This window comes from Podarcis tiliguerta, assembly GCF_965153285.1.
Source record: "Podarcis tiliguerta genome assembly, chromosome: 8".
NCBI lineage: Eukaryota > Metazoa > Chordata > Lepidosauria > Squamata > Lacertidae > Podarcis > Podarcis tiliguerta.
Window position 1 is genome coordinate 60,508,891 of NC_139541.1, and position 21,658 is coordinate 60,530,548.

General features: G+C 43.4%; 1 protein-coding gene across 1 annotated transcript in view; it reads left to right on the forward strand.

Annotated features, from left to right (window-relative positions):
• Positions 1-19,983, forward strand: part of CLIC4 (chloride intracellular channel 4) — a 47,324-nt gene extending 27,341 nt beyond the window's left edge. Inside the window, exons 3-6 of the mRNA XM_083456048.1 lie at positions 6,199-6,324; positions 8,389-8,495; positions 13,530-13,711; positions 14,274-19,983. Coding sequence (XP_083312174.1) covers positions 6,199-6,324; positions 8,389-8,495; positions 13,530-13,711; positions 14,274-14,438 — 580 coding nt within the window. The 3' untranslated portion in view covers positions 14,439-19,983. The remainder of the gene's footprint in view (positions 1-6,198; positions 6,325-8,388; positions 8,496-13,529; positions 13,712-14,273) is intronic.
• Positions 19,984-21,658: the final 1,675 nt, after the last annotated feature.

Here is a 21,658-nt window from a genome sequence, read left to right on the forward strand (position 1 = left end):
GGCATAGGCAAACTCAGCCCTCCAGATGTTTTGGGACTACAACTCCCATCATACCTAGCTAACAGGACCAGTGGTCAGGGATTATGGGAATTGTAGTCTCAAAACATCTGGAGGGTTGTTTGCCTGTGCCTGCCATAAATAAACGGTAACTGTGTAAATAGCTCACAAAAGTTGTAAACCTGCATATATTTGTTGTTGTTGTTTTTACTCACCTGTTAATAGGCTGCATGCTATGCTGGTCACAGAGGAGGATTGGCTGCCTCTTCCATTTGGGGCCATCCCTGGAGTGTGTGTGTGTGTGTGTGTGTTTGAATAGGAGCTACTTCCCCAGCCCTGTACCTAAGGCAATGGTGGGACACACACACTGTGAGTTGCCCAACCCACCACCACCACTTGGGGACAGCCCTACCGACTAAATGTGAAATGTAAGCTACTACCTCTGAGCAGACGAGTGAAAAATAAATAAAACAAAACCGACCTCCTAGCAAGCAGACTGATGGAGGGGATGGAGGGGTCCTGCTCCATCCCTAGCCAGCCTGCTGCATTTCTATGATGGTTTTGGCAGTAGAGGCCGTTTCTTCTTCTGCAGTTCTCACAGAAACCATCCCTCCTCCACTGCCAGCTTGCTCACTTCCCTACATAGAATTCAATGCAGTCTCCCACAATGAATTTAAATTGTTGTTTTTTTAAAATAATTTTTATTAACCGACCAATCAAATCAAATCACATCACATCACATAAATTCCGAATTACAAAGCCGAATTTTATATTTTTTGTTGGGACCCATATTTCAAGTTCCGAAGGGGATTCCAATCATCTTCTTGCTGCTGCGTTAATATCCACAAATCTGTCCAAATAATGTTCATAATTCTATCCAGTCCTATCTTGCTGTTCTCACATCTCATCTTGTTCGTATATTTTTCTTTTTTTCTTTATGATCTCTTCTGATAATCTCCTTAAGCAGGTAAACACCAGTTATAATCCTGTGTGAATTTTCCGTTCGTCCAATCATCATGTCGAGATGGTATCCATATATCATCACTTTCATAAATAAAAGCACTCTTTCCATTATCAGTCTCGCTAATCTGTCCCCTTCTTTAGTCCCTCTGAGGAGGCTCACCCACGGTATGAAAAAAGTATTCCTCCTCCCAGACAAGTCTTTCGACAGAACTTGCCAAAATGGCGACGCTATTTTTTGCTGCGTCATTCCAAAGCTCTTATACTTTCCACAGTCTCCTTAAAACACGCTTTGGTTAGAAAATTATCTCCACACAGTCTTAAATCCTCAGCTTAAGTCATTTAAACGGCATTTCTGACTTGTGACTTGTGGGGGGGATTCTTGGTTAATCACATAGAGAAAAGAAAGGAAAGTTTTTCCCCTCCCCCATCCAGTCCCGTTGCCAGACATACCGAGCCTTGGTGTGTCTTCTCATAATTTATTCCTGTTCCTCCAACCTGTCTTGTTTCTCAGAGATCTCTTCGGTTAGCAGTCTTTACTCCCCATTCTTCCTTGAAATATGTGCATTCGCTTCCTCCTAATTGTTTCTTTTGAAGTTGCTGCAGCTAGAGGCGCGAATCAGAGACAGCGTCCAGGAGCGCCGAAGTCCGCGCAAGGGCTTTCTGCCTAGTGCCCCACCCCCTCAAATTCGGGGGTTGTATAGGGCACAGCAGGCAAGGGCAGTCCTCCCCACATGCTTGGGGGGGCCGGGAGGCTGTTTACTCCCATCACAGCCTCTTAGTTACCTTGTGTGGGTCGGAGAGATGTTATTGTCAGCCATCTTCCGATGCGCCCCTAGTGGCCCCCCATGAATTTAAATTGTTAAATACAAGGCTGGTATAGTGACAGTGGTATAGTGGTATAGTGACAGGTTCCCTTCCCATGGATGCACAGAAGACGAGTTAGTAGTTACAGCATGGTAGTCGTGGCCCATACAGCTGCATCACTTGCAGCATGGGTGGGAACGCCTGTTAAATGGATGCGGTTTCAGCTGTGTGCCATAGGAAAGGCTTAAAGAGCACTCGCTTGTGGTGAGTAAGATTGGCCTCCAGGCAGGGGAGGTTTTTTTGTAAATGGGATGAGAGTTGGCTCTTTCAGGCTCTTGCACACCTATTATGTATACTAGTATCTGTTGGCAGGCAGACCGGTACAAACTTTGCAATGTCTTTGAATTAGGTTGCCAGGCTAAGACATCATGCACACTTTTGAGTAATATGATTACTCGCATACACTTATTTCACATTCTCTCTCCTTTCCTTAAAAGCGTCCTCTACCTCAGCCAGAACAGTAGTAGACTATCCCTACAGATGCAGGGTATGGTTTTGCTATGCTTCTACATAACAAAGTTGGGAGCCACCCACACAGCCTGAACCTAGGGTGTTAAACTGGGAGCTGACATTGACCATAATTCTCTGGTGCAGAGTGACTTTCCGTTGTTCTCTGGTTAAAACCCTAAATGCTTTTCATTGGAAAGCAGAGTGGAAAGCGCTTCAGTTTTATGCTAGGTGCCAGAAGGATTGGTTTGGAAAGAAGATGCTACAGATTCCTAATAATAATAATAATAATAATAATAATAAATTTGACATCATTAGCACCAGATGTGTTTTGCTAAAAGCTCATTTAGACTGGTGCAAACATGCAACATAAACAGGTGTGGCCAACAGGGAAGAAGGGGTAAAGGAAACTGTAAGGGAACTGACTAGCTCTGTTGAGGATGCTTAAGGGGGATTGTGACAGCAGTAGGTTTAATTTGCCTGTTTTTAGAGAGGGGGTGTAGTTTGCCAGAAGCCCCACCCCCTTTCAGAACTTGTTTTGACATTTGCTGAGGGTTTGGTCTTGCCTGCTCCCAGAACAGAATGCACCCTTCACACCTGAAAGGTATGATTTGACACTATTTTTCCCATCTGAAAAGAACCTCCTCTAACCAATGGGAGAAATTGGAGGAGAGCCACTCCAGTAATTTTCTGTAATTATTGTGGGTGTACACAGCAGTGTTTTAATTGAAGCTTAAGCTACTTAAGGTATGAAACTGACTCACAAATCTCAGCAGCTTTTGGAGAAGGACAAATTAGGAACACTTTGAGTGTGTGCACACAGTTAAGGGCAGGTTTGTGGCAGCTGAATGTTCTCTTATTCTCTGCCATGAAACAAAAATCTGGGAGAGGCTGAATTGGACTAGCCGCTAGATGGATCAGTGGTCTGACTCAATGTAAGGCAGCTTCCTGTGTTCCTGAATTACTGAATAGTGGTTTTGGTGTAACATTGCACAAAATTCATCTACCAAGAAACGGCATGACTAAATGGCATGACTAAAAGAAAGGCCTATTATTGCTAGGCAATACTTTTTAGGTAGGACCATCAAAATTGTCTCCCAAATACTGAGTAAGCTTTGGAGTTTTCCAAATTATTAACCAAACTAGCACTTGGGAGGTGGAGGTGGAGGATATGAAAACAAACCCTAACATGCAAAAAATTAGGCTGCTGGATGGAATCCGAAGATAACAGTTGTAGGATGGCTGAATTAGTCCAGTCTCTGATAATACTTGTGTGTATCCGTTTATACATGGGATCCTGGGGTGAAGAAGCAGTGGCTGATCAGCACTTTTTGATAACTTAAATCTAGCTTTGGCATGGGACACCTTGTTTTATGGAGAGCCCTATTTTCTCATTCTTTGAAAACTCTAAGCAGATGGGAATAATGGCAAGACATCAAGCTGTGGCTGTGCTTGCTTTCGAAGTTTCCCCTGTTCAGAGGAGAGGTCTGGTGGCTGCCTTGTGTTGATTCTTTCCCCCTTTTAGTTTTGCTTGTTAGTTTATACATCCCCATGCCTTTTCAGGCCATTTGTTGTACCAAGCTTCTGCCTGTCCCGCTTGCTGCATGTCTGGTTCAGTGCTAAATTCTAAAACTGGTTTTGTGTGAAGATCTTGTGTGCTTCTGGTTTACTAAAATACTGAGTTAATACCCTGCAAAGTGCAGTGCTGAGGTCAGTTCATGATTGACTGAGCATCCCTCACCGAACCTCAAATGTGGGAAAGTCAGCTAAGCTGGACATGAAAGGCTGTACTTTGTCTTTTGCATCACTGAGTGATTGCCAGATTTTTACCACTGGAATGATGGTGGGGAGGTGGTTCTCTTACTCCAAATCCATTCTGGTGGTTCACTTTACTGGTAGTGCTGTCTCTAGAGTTTCCCAGTGTATGTGGTACAGGTCAAATGGGCATTGTGTGTTTGCCTCAAATGGGCAATAATCTAGGGCAGTGCTAGACATTATTGTGGCAGGAAGCATCAGCTAAACTTTATTGTGGTCTTAGCACGAAGTGTGGAAGACATGTGTATATGCATTAAGTGCCCAGCTATGTGCATGTGGAGAAATCCAGCTTAATTGGGGGCCCCCCGAAGGAATATATGTAGGGACTTAAAGATGTGTATATGCACAATTTACTTCTGCCCTTTGCATGTTTTGCAGCAGAAAGCACTGGTGTAAGACTGATTTGCTTTGTGACAACCAGAATTATTTAGCGAAGGTGGAAAAGGCCACAGCAGTGCCAACAGCTTCCTCCAATGTATGAGGTTTTGCCCCTGCCTCACAAAACTGGAAACAGCCACCTGCTGCAGGATGTTGACTGAAAATCCTATTCAGGTGTACAGTATAGTCCGCCTGTTTGTTCCCAGTGGCTCAAGGCAGCTTACCCCTCTATACAGGCTCCCACTCTCTACTCCTGCTTTGATCTCCTTTTAAAGCCTTGGTACACCACTGAAAATTGCAACCACAACGTTAATGTTCCTTTCACTATGTCTACTAACAGCACCTTTCCTCCAATAACTCCCATATCCCCCCCTTAAAAAAGTCCAAACTTCTCAGTGTCTGTCTGATCTCACTGTCACTGAATTCCCCAGTGCACACAAACTTTCAAAGTAGTTTGCCCCTTGATGTAATTCCTTTAAGTTTGTGTTGAGGGAAAGGAGGCCCAGCCTGCCCCAGAAGGAAGCAGGCTTGATGGCAGCTGAGTGTCTGCTTTGAGGAGCCTGGATTGCTTTCCCCCTGCAGGTCTAACTGCCACTACAGTCTCATGAAATAGGTCTGTGCCAAACAAATCCACACTTGCCCTGGGTGGTGAAATTGTTTTGAGCTAGGAAGTGTTACTGTTGGTTGGAGGGAAGATTAATGGCTGGAGCATAGTAACTAAATATTTCCCCTAGAGGAGTAGCTCTAGTCCCAAATTTGATGTCATAACCTGCTCTTGCACATTTTGCTAAATGTGTTTTGGCTTAACAGACCAACCCCCACAATGGAGCTCCTCTCTTCGTGTTAGCTTGCTTGTGTGTGTATGTTGTACTTCCTGTGAAACAGAGATTAAGACAACAGAGCCTGTATCAGCAGAATGCAGTCTTCATGGCACCATACAGATGCGTTTAGGTGTAGGTGGGTGGAACCTCAAAAATCCAGTTAGCCAAAGCTGTGCCCCCGCCATGAGCCAGATAGGATGCATCACGTTAAATGTTACCTGCATGCATCTTAGAAATGTGCAATGCAAGGCGTAAAGTGAGCTTATGGGTGAACATGACACGTCCTATGGAAGTGCAAGCACAGAGAGCTGATCATAATTTTGCTGATTTTTCTTACAGGTTTATAATTATAAAATTAGTTTGAAGATTTTACTACGTAGTCCTTAAAAGTAAAATTGTGCAGCATATCTCTGGTTGGATACGTTGTGCTCTATCAAACCTGCTGGCAAAGTCCTTGGAGTTCTGGATTCCCAGTGGAGCCACCTTCTACCTCAGGGACACCCCCATGTCTTAAATTGTCCTAATTTATCTCAGGTTTAAAAAGGTTTCCCCAGAGTACTTGGGCCATACCTGCCTGATGTCTAAAAGAGGATTAGACAAATTCTTGGAGGATAAGGCCATCAGTGGCCAGTAGCCAGGATGGCACTGCTCTGCCTCAATGGCTGGAGGCAGTAATCTTCTGAATGTCAGTGGCTTGAAGCCACAGGAGGGGAGAGTGCTGTTGTGCTCAGATCTTGCTTGTGTGTGCTTCCTATAGGTAGCTGGTTTGCAACTGTGAGAACAGGAAAGCTGTACTAGACGGCCCACTGGCCTGATTCAGCAGGCTCTTATGTTCTTGATAGCACTAACCATGACCCTGCCGGAATTGCTCAACATACTGAAAGTTTTAATGTAGACAACTCTACTCTTGCAGGAAACCTGCAGACCTTCAGAACTTGGCACCGGGGACTCACCCACCCTTCATAACATTTAACAATGAGGTGAAGACGGATGTGAACAAAATTGAAGAATTTCTCGAAGATGTCCTCTGCCCACCCAAGTAAGTGTCACTAGTGAGGGGAGGTGTATTGCAGAAAGCTGTTTTGGTGGTGGTGGTCTTTGTCAGTTCTCAGGATGGTACTGCTTAATCCTCTATATTGCTATGTACTCTTTATGCAAGTTAGTTGCAAGCTTACTTCATCAGCAATAAGAGATGGCAACTGTACATTATTACAGGCTTAGGGCCAAAAAGCTGTTCCTACCCTATCGAAGCTGTATCTATGGTATCTTTGTGCAACAGAGGCGAAATGCATAGGATTTCACATTTCTTGGGTTTGCTTCAGCCAAGCAGGTCATGCAGCCACACCAGTCAGCTTCTTCGTTGCCCTTGACTCCCCCCTTTTCTTCCTTCCCATCAAACTTCTCACCAAACCCCTGGGCTATTGCACTCTTGGCATTGCTCTTTCCTGCTAGAGTGAGCAAGGATCGGATCCGAAAGTTAACTCTTGGTTAAGCATTTCTGTGACCTGAAAATTATTAAACGCAACAGACTGGCAAGCAGGTCTGAACAGAAAAGAGTCTTTGTGTCTTCATTCCCTTGTAAAAGGAAAGACTAAAGGGGATTGATGATTACCAGTGACTGCCATCTTAAAACTCAACATGAAGTTGGCATTACTGATATTGCCGATACTTGGGATAAATCCAAGTCTATCTTCTTAGTTTAAAGTCTTGTTTTCCACAATAATTTTCCTTAGCATTGACAAACTCTTTAAGAGTACGTAGGGGTGTTCTTGTTCTGTTTGAATTTCATAAGGTGAAATGCAGTAGTTTCCATACAGACTAGTAACCAATTCACTGTATTTTTCTTTTCCAACATGGGTCCACAAATTTGCCTGCAACTGGTATCTTCTCTTTAATTCTGGAGAAGATCCCCTGAGATTTCTGTCCTCATGCTGAACTTTGGACAGACTTTGAAGGCAATGAGATGCTCTCTGCATGGTCTGAGTGATTTCCTCCCCCCTCTTCATCCTTCTACTGCCTCATGGGAGGGAGGGAGGGAGGGAGGGAGGGAGGAGGGAGTCTCCCAGACCTTGTGTCTCTTAAGTGGCACAGTGCCAGTGACATCTTGCAGAGCTTTGAGGCTCTCCAGCACCTCTGTGGCTCAGCGCTTGCATAGCCTGATTGCTGGGACAGAAGGGAAAGAATTTGCTCTCCCAGTCACACTGGGCATTAGAGTTGTTGGCACACCTTCAAAACTCACCACAAGCCCATGTGGCGATCACAAACGGTGACTGGTTGTGAGGGTCAGCTAAAATGAGTGGACCCTAGGATGTCAAGGTGGGTATTCAGTGTGCTGGTTGATAGCTTTTTAGAAATCAGTCACTGTTTCACAACTAGCTTAAATCATAATTTTAGCTGTACCCATATTTATTCCAAGGTGAGTTGAGCAAGGGGTTATCCCCCTTTTTAATGGAAGAAATACTGAAATTGTCTCACTATGTGCATATTGGGACTTTCTGGAAGATAACTTCAGCGCTAAACATGTTTCTGAAGGCTTGTCAAAAATACGGGCAGATCTGGTACTCGGACAAAATTCTAAACGGTATGCTGCTCAAGAGCAATGTATTTTAAAAAGTTGCATCCATTTAAATATTTCTCAGGGGAGGGCAGAGCTCCATGTGCTAACTCTGCAAATCTGTGGAATTCATTACGAGGGTAAAGCAGCATTTCTAAGCCACCACACTTCTTGCGTAATGTAATTGGCCACTGCTTGCTTTGGCAAAATTTCAGATGGCCTCTGACACTGAATGAATGACTCCTGTGAGTTCAGGCAGATGGAACTCTCTCCCATGTGCTCTGGGAAGAGCACTGGAGCATTATGTTTGTTTCTTTCAGGTGCTTAACACAGGAACAAGGTTGTAGTTATGCTGCCACTGTGCTCTTCCCAGCTTGCAGGAAGGATGAATTAAGTAGCTACAAAGCAATAATGCAAATAAATGCCATCAGTAATAAAACATTCTGGAAGGAAATATGCCCAACTTATATGGTACAATGCCATTGTTGCAATTGAAATAACACTGTAAATTCATATACAAATATATATATGAAAAATGTTTCTCTTCAGGTACACAAAGCTTTCACCAAAACATCCAGAATCAAACACTGCTGGAATGGACATCTTTGCTAAATTTTCTGCATTTATCAAGAATTCCAGGCCAGAAGCAAATGAAGGTAGGGAATCTATTTTTGAGTGTGTAGTGTGGCATTAGCTCTCTTTGCTATCCATCTCCCCCTTCAGTTTCTTAGCTTGCCCAAGTAGAGGTTTCTCCTAAACAGACTTCCTTAAGAGCTGATCTCATGTTTTGCAATACATTCAGCAAATGCTTGATTATCTTTCCTCAGAACTGCTTCTGCAGTAGCAGAGAAGTGGGGGAGCAGAAGGTGCTCAATCTTTTTCCTGTGCCTTCTGTGTTCCAAATTACCCATACTTCTCCCACCTCCACCCCCGTTGCCACCATAAGCTTTCAAATGCATGTTTACAACTCTGCAAAGGAAAAAGTGACTGGTAGCAGAGAACGTGCAGTAATCAGACAGAGTTTAACCCCCTGGCATATGTCCACTTCAAATTGTCTTTTTCTGAACTAGCATTTCAGCAAAATAAAAAAAAATGGAGTAGGGGACAGTGTTGTTGGTGTTTTGGTGCATGCATTTGAATAGAAGGTTTAGTGAGGCTTTTAAAGGCTTCTGGACCAGGCATGGGAAGTCTGGTCCCCCCAGATATTATTGGACTCAAATTCCCCTCAGCCCCAGCCAGCATAACCAACATCTAGAGAGCCATAGGCTTCCCTGCCCTATTCTAGACCTCGAGGGGCTGAAGTGGGCGATTCCACTTCATTAATGGCAACGGGACCAACATCTGTATGGCTGCCCTGCCGAGACTGTGTTCAAGAGCATTGTTTATGACTTCTGAGTAGCAGGTGAGTTCTAGAGCAAGGCCAGAACCCTTCTGCCCTCATGTTTGGAAGTAAACAAGGTATGGCTCATGCAGCCTATCTCAGCTCTAATTTCCTAAGTCTGGCCAGTGCTGGAGTCCGAGGCATCAAGTAAAAGCTGGCCCTCTTGTACTTTTGTAGCCAGAGACAAAGGGAAGCATATATCATCTCATGGAGGCAGATTTTGGGTGCCATTGGAGGCTGCTGAATGGTAAACTTCATTTGATTCAAACATGGGGCACCACCCCAAAAAACAATAGTCGGGTGCAAGCCCTATTGAAGTGAATGAAGTTCTATAGGACCCTGTGAAATGTTGAGCTTTGTGGTTTTTGTACATGGCCCTTTTCTCAGATAGTAAAACTGACACACCTAGTTTGTGTAGTCATGAGCAGCCAGTTGCTTCTTATTTTTATGTAGCCAATGTTAGTCCTACTCAGAGTAGACTCACTGAAGGACATTAATTTCAATGAGTTTCCTCAGCCCTAATTTTTATCCTTGAAATGGGGAAATACGCTTCCTGTGTCATTATGCCTAAGGATTGTCCTTCCATAGCTTCTGTCTTTCACTCATCTGGAAAATACATTATGGTCCTTGGAACTGACTCCCACCTTTTGAGCAAAGGCCCAGCTGTTTCCTCTCTCCATCCCTTGATTTGAAGTTCCGGGCTTTTCACATTTAAAAGATGTGGCAGCTGTGTGCATGTGCCTCATGAGATTTTTGTAAGTTTTGCTGACAACAATGGCCCATTAAAGTTAATCATAAAATTGCCAAAGCTGCTAAAAAGCATTGGAGTCATTGTTTGCGCAACCACCTTGCTTATGCTTAACAGCCCTGTTGCATTCTGAGAGCAACTGTGTATCCTCAAGATAGTCATTCACATCTATTTGTATTCAACAGCACATGCTCATCCAAAGCTAGCAACTTATGTTGCATGGAATTGGAGTTGTTGCCTCTCCGACTTCTGTTTTAATTTTGCACCATAAGTGCCTCTGGCCAGCTCTTGATAGCTATAAATTGGGCTCATGCTGGAACTGCTGTCCAAGGATTATTATTTGGCTAGGGGTGTGGAGAGGAAACCCGCATTAAAGTGAAATTGTACAGACACGAAGTATGGAACTGCTTCTGAGTGAGTATCAAAGAAGCCAATTCCATAGAATCTGCTACTGCATAACTAAGTTCCCGTGTTTGCAATCTTTTGTGTAGGTTAAAAGTTGCACATCACACAAAGTGTGTCTTAAAAGAGAGGAAGCAGGTCATCTTTTTTCCAGCCCTTTGGCTTATCTTGATCATGAATTTAAAAAAGTTGGCTAGATTATAATTTGATAAGTCATCTAGAACATATGCGTATCCATTTGCAGTATTGGTTCAGACAGTTAATGTCTTGTTGCACCTTTTTAAAGACAAGTGGATTTATAGTGATACAACCTTAAGTGTACTTGAGTCCCTTTCATCAGATGCACAAAAGGAATGTTCAGTTTGCCTGCAAGCAAATATGCACAGATACAGAAGGAAATACTGAAATACGAGCTCAGTAGGCTGTAAAATGTGTTCATATGTGCACCCGCTTGCTTAGTCTTATGTATTCATGTGCATCTGTTCCTGCTGCTCTATTTTTTCATGGCCATGTGCCCCCACTGTCCACAGCTTTATACGTAGGTGTATTTGTCAATTGAAGATAACATTTCTTGCATTGGATGAAGTGGACACTGGTCGACAAAAGCTCATGCCAAAACAAGTTTCTTTAATGTGCCACAAGCTGTAGTAGACCAATCCTCTGATAGTAAAGAGAGAGGTGAGCAATGGAATCTGAAAGACACTAAGCAGTAGCCATGTGTAGGAGGTGGGCAAGGCACTAGACTAGAAAAACTGAGGTTCTTAGGGATGCTATGATCTACACCAGGAAGCAGATTTTGAAAAAAAAAAGTAGCTATGATGAATACCCCCAGCCAGCTTTTTCCAAGGGCCAGCTTTCCATCATTTAGGAAATCTTTCCTCTATCCTGCCAAATCTACTTTCCTTTAACTCAGGGGTGGCGAACATACACTCTTCATGATGCTGGACTCCAGCTCCCATCAACCCCTGCCCACATATCCAGTGGCTGGGGATGAAGGGAGCTGGAGTCCAACACCATCTGAAGGGATCCATGTTCCCCGTCCCTAGTTTAGCCTAAATCTGTCCTTTGTGACTCTTGTGAAAATCTGCAGTTTTTCTAGCTTCAGCTCCCCACCAATAATTAGTGAGTTGGCTGGAAAATTCTATACTCTTAATTTTTATTGCCTGGTGTACCTACCGTTGGCATTTTCTCTGAAAGCTCTGCCAATTTTTTCCTCTTGTATCAAACAGTGTGCTACCCTTGGTGGTCTAAAAATGGCACTTAAACTGAATCCACAGACCTATAGACCTTGGATTATGTTTCCTGCCAGTAAATGAGAAATCTGTGGTTGCTAGGCGACCTTTTGCCACAGGGACCCCATACAGCAGCTCATTGTAAGGAAACAATATTGACAGCAGTATCTTTTCCATGGTGCATTTTTTTTGTTGGCTTTTGTACTCGGTTACAGTTTCTGTTCACTTTCTATCTGCTTTTTTCCTTTGTGGCCTATAAAATACTGTGCTTAGGGGTGGATTGGCCATGTAGATTATTGCTTAAGTCATTTGCAAGGCTGAGCTACTGATGAGGATTGTCTCAGGCTCACCTTTAACCCTGAATATATCAAATAGTCCCAGCTCATGTATGCCCTGTGCTGAAGACCAGCATTCTACAGTTTAGCTATCTGTATTTTGTGATCTGTGGAAATTCATGTGGAAATGCGTGTTTTATTCTGCATAATTCCGCTTCTGTAGTCATGGGGGAGGAGCTGTATAGGGCACTGAAGTGCCACCCACTGGCAATCCTTCTCAAGTCTTCACAACCACAAGGGCTAGAAGTTTATTTTTCATTAGAGATTGTTTTTAAAATTTTGCAGCAAGTATCTCATTCTGTGGCTTTTCTGGACTTGCATGGAATTGCAGCATACACATAGCCATGATTACTGAAAATAAATCCTGATGGCATTGAACTTGGGAAACAGATATAGCTAAACATTAGTTGGAAGGCAAGATGAAGGCACAGGTCCAAGTAGGTTAATTTCCAGAATTCTGTGGAGTAGTCTTTGGGTACAGCAACCCTCTACTGACTCTCTACTTCACTTGGTTTCAGATGAATTTGCTTTGACTATAAGCTGGCCTGTTTCTTCACTGTTCTGCCAAGTAGTGTCCTTCAGCTTGCATGCCCAATGGCGGCTTCTCTTCTGAATTGGAGCAGGTGGGGGGAGTATTGCACACACCCAGAGGAGTTTTGCACCAAATGCTCCAAGGATTCTCCTACTCATCAAAGATATTGGGGGGGTGGGGAAGGCTACTCCTGTGGAGCTTCTGGGAGGGAGCCATTATCTTGAAGTCAAACTTACATCAGCATTGGCTCAAAACTGTAAGCGATACTGTTGTGACTAACACAGAATGCATGCAGTAGATGGGAGAATTCCAAAGCAGACAATCCCACAGAATGGCTCATAGTTCTCATTCCAGGCTAAGGGCAATGCTTTTCTCTGAATTGCCATGCAAGATGTGCAGAGGTTAGTTAGAATTCATCTCATTGCTGCCAGAGCAACTTTACTTGATGGCACATTGCTCCCGCTATGAAATCCGATCTGGGGTTTGCTTTTTCTACATCTTGCAGACCTTCCTGGGTTCAGTGGAGGCAGAGCTTTACGGGTGTAAAATCTTGTTTGCCCTAGCCTGTAGAAGCAACAAAGCCTTCATTACTTTGATTCATTAGTACTTGTAGACGCGGGGTTTCTTTTGACCGTCTAAAGTTTAGAAGTCATTGCTTGGATTGTCTTAGAGAAGGAGCATTGCTGATATCCTCTTTTTGCAGGGTTATGTAAATACTTCTTCAACCCTACATTCTTTTTATGGCCTTTCAAACAGGCGGGGCAAAGCTCTCTTTCCTGTAAGGAGAGAAATGTAGGTGAAGACTGCCCTCTGCTGTTACTTTAAGAACTAATATGCAACAGTAATGGAGCTTAAGCTTGAGTGCTTCATCGGGGCTGAAAGGGCCACATTCTAAACGGCACCCCAAGTGAACAGATTCTCCATTTTTTGCTTGGTGGGTGATTCATAGATCGCTTGGCGCTGTTTCCATTGGGGGTTAGGTACGTAGGTTTCAACTGTGATTGATTTATCCAGCACCATTGGATTTCTTTCTTCCTTTTTCACTGGCTAACTCTTCCAGCCTTGGAGAGAGGCCTTCTGAAAACTCTGCAGAAGTTGGATGAGTACCTGAATACACCTCTCCCTGATGAGATTGATGAGAACAGCATGGAGGATATCGCAGCTTCCACCCGCAAGTTTCTGGATGGTGATGAGATGACGCTAGCAGACTGCAACTTGTTGCCCAAACTACATATTGTCAAGGTGGGTGGAACTACCTTGAGTGCACACATTTGACGCTTGGCTCAACTGAACGAGATAATTTCCTGTAGTGGCAAATGGGCTTTGGGAAATTCTATTGGGTGCCTGCACACCTACAAGTTGCCACAGATGCTAAGCTTCCTATTCATTTTACAGGGAAGGGGCCATACCCAAGTTGCATGCAGAAGGTTGCAGGTTCAATCCCTGTCTTACACTGTGTCAAATCATTGGCCCATCTATCTCAATATTGCCCACACTGATTGGCAGCTGCTGTCCAGGATTTCAGTCTCTCCCAGCATTACATGGAAATGGCTAGGATTGAACCTGGGATTTACCAGTCTACCTCTGCTTTTACCACTGAGCTCCACCCCTTCCCCTGTATTAGGCAAGATGGACAAGTAATCTGACTTGGTATTAAGCAGCTTCCCCTCTCATTCTTATATGCAGACAAGTCTGATGCTACTTTGTGGTTCTGGTTGCAGTCTCAAAGCACAAAAGATATGAGCTGGTCCCATCTCTCTTTGGACATTGTAAAACAGCTTTTCTTCCCTTTCTTTGCTCCTAGGTTGTGGCCAAAAAGTATCGCAACTTCGATATCCCCAAGACAATGACTGGGATTTGGAGATACCTGACAAATGCTTATGGTCGTGATGAATTCACCAACACTTGTCCTGGAGACAAAGAGATTGAATTCGCCTACAGCGATGTAGCTAAGAGACTCACTAAATAAGCAGTGTTTCGCACACATTTCATAACGAAACGCTTCTTTTAACAGACTGCTCCCCTTTTGTCTTTTTAAGATAGTGATTTACTTTGCATGTACTTGCAGTTATTCAGTGTTACATTGGGTAGACCAGGTATTTTTTCTCTTTCAAAAAATGCAAACCAATGTTATGCCGTTTGCTTGCTTTGTATCCTATAATAAGCAAGCTGAGCACAGCAGTTAATGTTGCAGTGAAGCAATTCTGGAACCTGGCCCAGAATGCTGAGTGGGACCCCTACTTTTACTACCTGGGCCTGCAGATCCTGGGTCTCAGTTAGGTAGGACAGCCATCTTACATAGTCCAACGAGTGGTAAAGCTTTTCCTGGATTGAGCATTTCAGGTAGTGGGAGTGGAGTGCAAGTTTGAACACTTTCCCTATATTAGAAGGCACCTTCTCTCTCTTGTCTGCACACACTTGGCTTGTTGGGGAGATGGCTTCAGGGTGCTCCTCTCCCATAGAATATTTTAATGCGCAGAATTTTATTCATTGCAGAGCGAATACAGCCTCCGCAGCTCCAAACTTAGGTGATTCAGCCTAAGGAAAGGTGGTTGTTGTTTTTTTACCACTTGCTTCTTCTGATTATATAAAGTGGCCTTTAAATCTCAAATTGCATCTTGGGATTTTCAGATTTGTTTAGGAAGCACTTCTTGGTGTGATTTAAGGATTATTTATGTATTTTCGAGATGCTATTGCATACCTTAGCTCTCCCGAAACACTGCACCTGCTGGTCTGTCTGAACAGTGCACCAAAGTCTCTTACTGCCTCACCGAAAAGAGCTACATGCAAAACCTTTGGGCAAGCATGCCTGCTCATGAGGAAAAAGGGCACATTTCAACAAGTTCAAATGCCACAAGCTGTGACCCATAGACACCAGGAACCCAATAAACTGTGTTCTTGGAGGTGACAAGGGTTCACTGCAAATGCTTGCATTGGGGGGGTCGAGCGGGAGTACATAAGTCTCCAACTGATTGGATCAAAAAGCAAGACAACTTTATTGGATGAAGCACAATAATCCAAGGCCATAATAGCAAGTTGCTTTTTTTTTTAAGGCACTAGGAGGCTTGTCAATATGTGGGATTTATTTCTTAAGTAACATCATTCCAAACCTGAGCTGTCAAGCAGCCTAAATATGCCAGATGTTTCTACTCAACATGTAACTATGCTTTTATGTTGCTAGCAAGAAATGCTGTGGTTGGGTGCCAGAGGTGCTTTCTTCTCACTGTGCTAATGTCAGGTTCCTGCAAGTAACTACTTTTTATTTTTAAATATGTGCAAGTGGCCTTTAGATACCAACTGTTTTGCCTTACGTGCATAATTCCATATTGATGATTTTCTCCTTGGTCGTTTGTAAGTGTGGAATGTGGAGTTCTCAGCCCCTCTTTCAATTGTTTCTCCCTTCAATAAGTCACATCTGACTGCTGCATATGTACCTGATCTATATTTTTTCACATCACAATCATTAACACATTCAAGGTCCAAGTTGTGTATTTCTAGAACAGCACCAAGGAATAGCACTGTAAAAACAAAAATGGTTTGTGTTTCTGACTTGGGTTTTATTTAATAAAAGGAAAGGCAAGGATTTGAGGCATGGAGCAAACTTTCTATTTATTTTAAATGCCATCAAAGACTTCTCCAGCCAATCAACACTAGTCGTCTTGCCAGCGTACCTTTTGTAACTTTTACACTGGAGTGTACATTTTTAAAGCACGTATAAGGGCTCCTGTTAACAGACTTTCTGCAGCCCAACTCTGTACATACTTGCTCAGAAGCAAGTTGCCTTGAGTTTGGCGTGGTTTATTCCCAAGTACACGTGTGTAGCATTGCAGCCTGGCTTACTCAGCATAAGTGAGGGCATGGAAGAGGATTAGGGAACCTTTTTTTGTACAAAATTTCATTTCGGTGAGGGACTTGGTGTTAAGAGCCTTAGGTTTGTGGTTTTTTCTTCTTTTAAATCTAAGAATCATACTTACATTGTGATCTGATCCAGTAAGTAGATACATGATTTCAATAATAGCTTTGTATTTGTTATACATGCCTTTGTGGTGCCTTCTTTCTCTTTGCCAGTATTCACAAAAGCCAGTCTTAGGCTTAAGGGTGGCCCCAAAGCATCCTGCAGCTTTGACACAAAACACTAGAAGGTAGAACCTTTTCTAGCATGTTTGTACCTCTTAGTTTAATTTCACTGGCCTGAAATCTGCTCCAGATTCTTCTTTCTGATTTTGCCTTTAAGTCAGTTGACCAGCTTGGTGTACACATTTGGGGGGGTAAGGTACCCAAAGGGTAGAATTGTGTTGTACAGCATGGTGGATCTTATGCACAGGGTGGTTATCCTGCTAATGCCCACACTTGTTTGCCTTCCAGTTGTCATTTTGCCTGGCAAATTTAAAGTTTCAGATTAGAAGGTAGGATGACCAGTGTGACCAGATGGGATTTGAGGAAAAAAATGGTCAGATGTGGGCCATTAGCTCAAATTCTTGCCAAGTCACTGTCCACATAACCACCTCTTATGTAACTGCTATTTCCCCATCTGGTTGCTGGATCCATTTAGCCTGGAACTGGTGCTTGGTGGATTGTGTTTATTTGAAAGCGTACCTTCAATGAGTCATGAAATAACTCTGCACCTCCCAACAGTATCAGTCAAAAGGGAGGAAGCAGCCTGCCAATTTATTTTAAATTACACCGCAGCACAGGACAACCTTTATCATTTGATGCTGATTATGCCTTAGTACTGTTTGACGAAACCTTTCCGGTTTGAAATGTAGGCAGCAGTTGAATCTTATGCTCTTGATTCTATTAAGTTGGAACAGAGAAGTCATTTGGAAGTACAGTGTATTTTACAGAGAAGCATTATCTCTTCCTCAGTAATATTGATGTGCATAAATGTTCTTTCGTGTGACCAGTTATCCACTTGGTGTGTAGTAGAGGCAGTTTCTCCGACAAGATAAGGTGCATAATTTGTGGTTGCAAGTGATGAACCATTTGGTTAACTTTAGCAGCCCACATGGGTGAAAGCATTCAGTTTTCCTCTTGAATGAATAAAGAGGTGGGCGTGTGTTTGTGGATGGGGGGCTTCTGTCATCAAATGGGAAATTTTTTTATAGTTACGTTTTTGCAACAGAAATGTGAAAGGAATTCCCATTAGCTAACCTTTGTTTAGCCTATGAAATTGGTAGCATTCATATACAGATTAACTTTCTGGAAGACAGAGAAAACCCCAAGTTTGACTTAACGTTTATTCTTCCAAGGTTGGAGAGGAGGGAGTGCGTAAAGACATGTGTTGTACCTACTGTATTTATAGTTTGGGAACTTGCCTAACCTGCACAAAACTGAAGAGTTAATGATCTTGCCACTTGCCAGTTTCTTACAAAATTGATAATTTTTTATGTACATATGCATTCTTAACAGAATTTCAGACATTCTGCTTCTAGCCATCCAAAATAGCAAATGTAGGTCTAATTCTCAGAGACATTCCCCAAACCCACCATCCTCGGACTTTTGAGCAAGGGATGAGAGTTGCATGAGAACCAGAAGTGTGAGCAAGAGCAGCTCCTTGTAGCAATTCCTTAAATGTTCCTCCTGTATTAATGCGACTTCCAAAATGTCTTTCCACTCCTATAGCCAAAGATGTTTTAAATTCCCATTCTAGTTGTCAGGCTAGGAGCATTTGAGGAATCACTCCTTTGCCTAAACCCGGGCGGTGGAGGGTGGAATCTGTGGCCCTCTTGATGCTGCTTGATTCCCAGCTCCCAGTAGCCCCGGCGGGCACGGTCAAAGGTCAGAATTATGGGAGTTGCAGTCCAGCAACAAGGCCACAGCTTGTCTCACTTTTGCCCTAAAAATAGGCAGGAGTGTTAATATTTAGAATGATTGAAGTCATCTCAGAACTGGTATGCCTGAGGAAATTCTGTTCATGTATTATTGTTAGCCACAGGATAGTTGTGCCATTGAAAGAGCCTGCTGCCTTGGACCACTCTGAGAGGCAGCTCCTGTTGAAGGGGAACATCCCAATTGGCTGCATCCAATGTTACTCTGAGTGCAGATTGCTGCTTGGATTCTGCTTCACAAGTAACAAGAAGGGTTGAGGTGGCCCTGAAGTCCTTTCTGCAACCATAATTCAGGAGGAAGTCTTTGCCCTCATCCTATGCCCTTTGATGTCATGACACTATGGATTCCAATGTTTTGGATGATGCATTGTCCACATGCTCTCTGTTGGGTCATATTTATATAAGATAATTGGCCATTCTGCTTATTTTGTTTATAGTGAAATAGAATTTATTTTTAAAAGAAAAGCTGTGGGTTATAGCCAGTGTTAGTCATGCTCCATCAGAGTAGACCCATTGAAATGAATGGGCATGATTAATTTGGGCTCACTCATTTCAGTGGGCCTACTCTGAGTAGCACTTGTAGTGACTACAACCCAGAGAATTAAAATTGCATGACTTCTATATCAAGAGATGCCTTTTTAACAAGGTCACTTTTGCTCAGCAGGCAGAGCCTTGAGGAACAAAGAGAACAGGTGGAACACTTCTCTCAAAAGTGTGCAGAGCGTTTGTGAAATCATTACACTTGTCTGACTCGCACACGAACCAGTGTGCCACATTCTGGGCACGGAGGGGTAGGAAAGCAAACCTCAGGTTCCCCACCTCTGTCAAGTCCTTCCTGTGGGACTCCAGCTCTCATGAGCCCCAGCCAGCACAGCTGAAGATCAGGCCTCTGTAACAACAGTATTTTCTGTGGACTCGGCTCAACATGCATTTGTGCACAAATTGGTTCTGTTTGTTATCAGCCTCTAAAGGTCGTGGGCCACAGAAACTGGTCTAGCCTATCTTACTATGCTAGAGCTATGTGCAAATATTAACAGTGACAAAGAGCAACCAGTTTAGAAATCTGGCCATTCTAGGGCCTACCAGTGTCTAAATGTAACACACAAAGGTGTTCTAATTCATACTACAAGTTTTATGCATAGTGGGGGGGCTACACATGAGAGCTGAGGTCTGGCTTCATTCCCTAGTGCTTGAAGCATGTATATTCTTTGGCGGGGGGTTGTGGAACCTTGGTTATCACTCACCTGCCTACCTGCCTTTCTGTGAAATGTTGCTTTAAGAGGCAATGCTAAAACAACTCTTCATTCTAAAAATGAATAACTGTCCCCTCCTAGCTGTGACTAACAGTAGACGTTTTATCCCATGTTAAAACCACAATTGCTTAGATACAGTCAAGTTCCTTCTTATCCTTTTGAACATACCTGAAAAGGTTGTTCTGAGCAAACCGTGTTTTAAAAATATATATCATCTTGTCTTATCTGCTCAACTGTTGCATCTGGGTGGGCGGGGGCACAGATTCCCAGAATGGGCAGGGCATTGATTTGGCGTTTGTACAGAGATACCTGGAATCTCTTATGATATATTGTAATATGCTTCTCTTTTCACTTTTCTGGAATATCTTTTACAGGTATACTGGCAAACTGCTGGCAGCTGTTTTAAAAAATAAAATTTATATTTTTCACTTAATATGATCTTGGCTATTTCTTCTCTGGATTTCTGGGGCAAGGGCTATAGCTCAAGGGGTAGAGGGCATGCCTTGCATGCAGAAGGTCCCAGGTTTAATCCTAAAATGGGAAGGACTCCCGTCTGAAACCCTAGAGAGATGCTACTAGGCAGTGTAATCCAGCTTTCTCTAACCTGGTGCCTTCTAGATGTTGCTGGATTCCAGCTCTCATCAGCCCTGACCACGGAATGACTGTAGACATTACTCCGAATGACTGTAGCTTTGCAGTGCCTCAGCTCAAGAGAGGTCTTTCCCATCACCTACAGATGTGATTCCCTACAGATATTGCTGGACTACAACTCCCATCATCCCTGGCCATTGGCCATGCAGGCTGGGGCTGATGGCTGTTGGCGTCAGCAACATCTGGAGGGTGGAAGGTTCGTTTAGGGCAAGTTTCTCAAACTTGGGTCTCTACTGTTGTTGGACTACAACTCCCATCATACCTAGCTTTCAGGACCAGTGGTCAGGGATGATGGGAGTCTTAGTCCCAGCAGCAGCTGGAGAACCAAGTTTGAGAAACACTGGTTTAGGCAATACCAAGCTAGATTGACCCAAAGGGGGTCTGCGTCGATATATGGTAGCTTCTTATGTTTCTACATCTGTTTTGCTGGCTTTTGAATTTGAGATTCAGATGTGGGAAACTTATGAGATTGGCTTGGAAGTTGAATTTGAAATGAACATTTTGAAGTAAGCTGTTTGCTCAGAGAACAGCCAAGAAACTTGCACATTAGCTAAGAATTTATCGCTATGCTGCTTTATAGCAAAAAATGCCCCCCAAGGCGGCTCACAAAGGATGACGTATACCCACAAAATCAAGACAACAAAATCTTAACATATCAAAACTAAATAAAAACAAAAAATCCAAATACATTCATGTTCCTGCCAAATGTAGGGGGCAGTCCCCACAGATAGGCCACAAAGAGCAGGAGTAAATCCTACAAGAGGGTGGGGCAGGGCAGATGGAGAAATGCTCTCCTTGGTGGTCCAACACAGTCTCTCCCCTGCAAGTGAGTTATCCAGGCACAATTTGAACAGCAGGATTGGGGAAACTCCTGCAACTGGTGCTATGCTTCCATTTGTCCTGTAGGTGTCTCCCTCCACCATCTTTCGAAAACACACATACAGTGTCCAGAGAAGAGCACCTGCTTTGCTTGCAGAAGGTCTCAGGTTCAGTCCCTGACATCTCCAGGTAAGGCTGGGAAAATCCTGGATAGCTGCTGCCAGTCAGTGTTGACAATACTGACTTGCTGTAAGGAAACACCTTTAGTTTCTCAAGGGGGATATTTTAATCCAGCAGCTGATAGGAATCTCAAAGTGACATGTATGTTGTATTTCTGCAAACCTTGGGGTTGCCCTGAGGCTACTGAAGCTTTCCTCTTGTGCCTGCGTGGTGACATTCTGGCTACAGAAGGGTCACTGCTCCAGGAATAAGTTTACTACTGGTAAAAGTAATTGAGTCTAAATAGAAAAGAGCACACACACAACTCAGCTGTGAAGGCTGCCTATTTTGCCAGCAGAAAAGTGAAAGAAGTCGTACTTCTCTTCCACACAGCACCTAAACTATGGAATTTGCTCCCACAAGGTACAGCGATGGTCACCAGCTTGGATGGCTTTAAAAGAGGATTAGACAAATTCCTG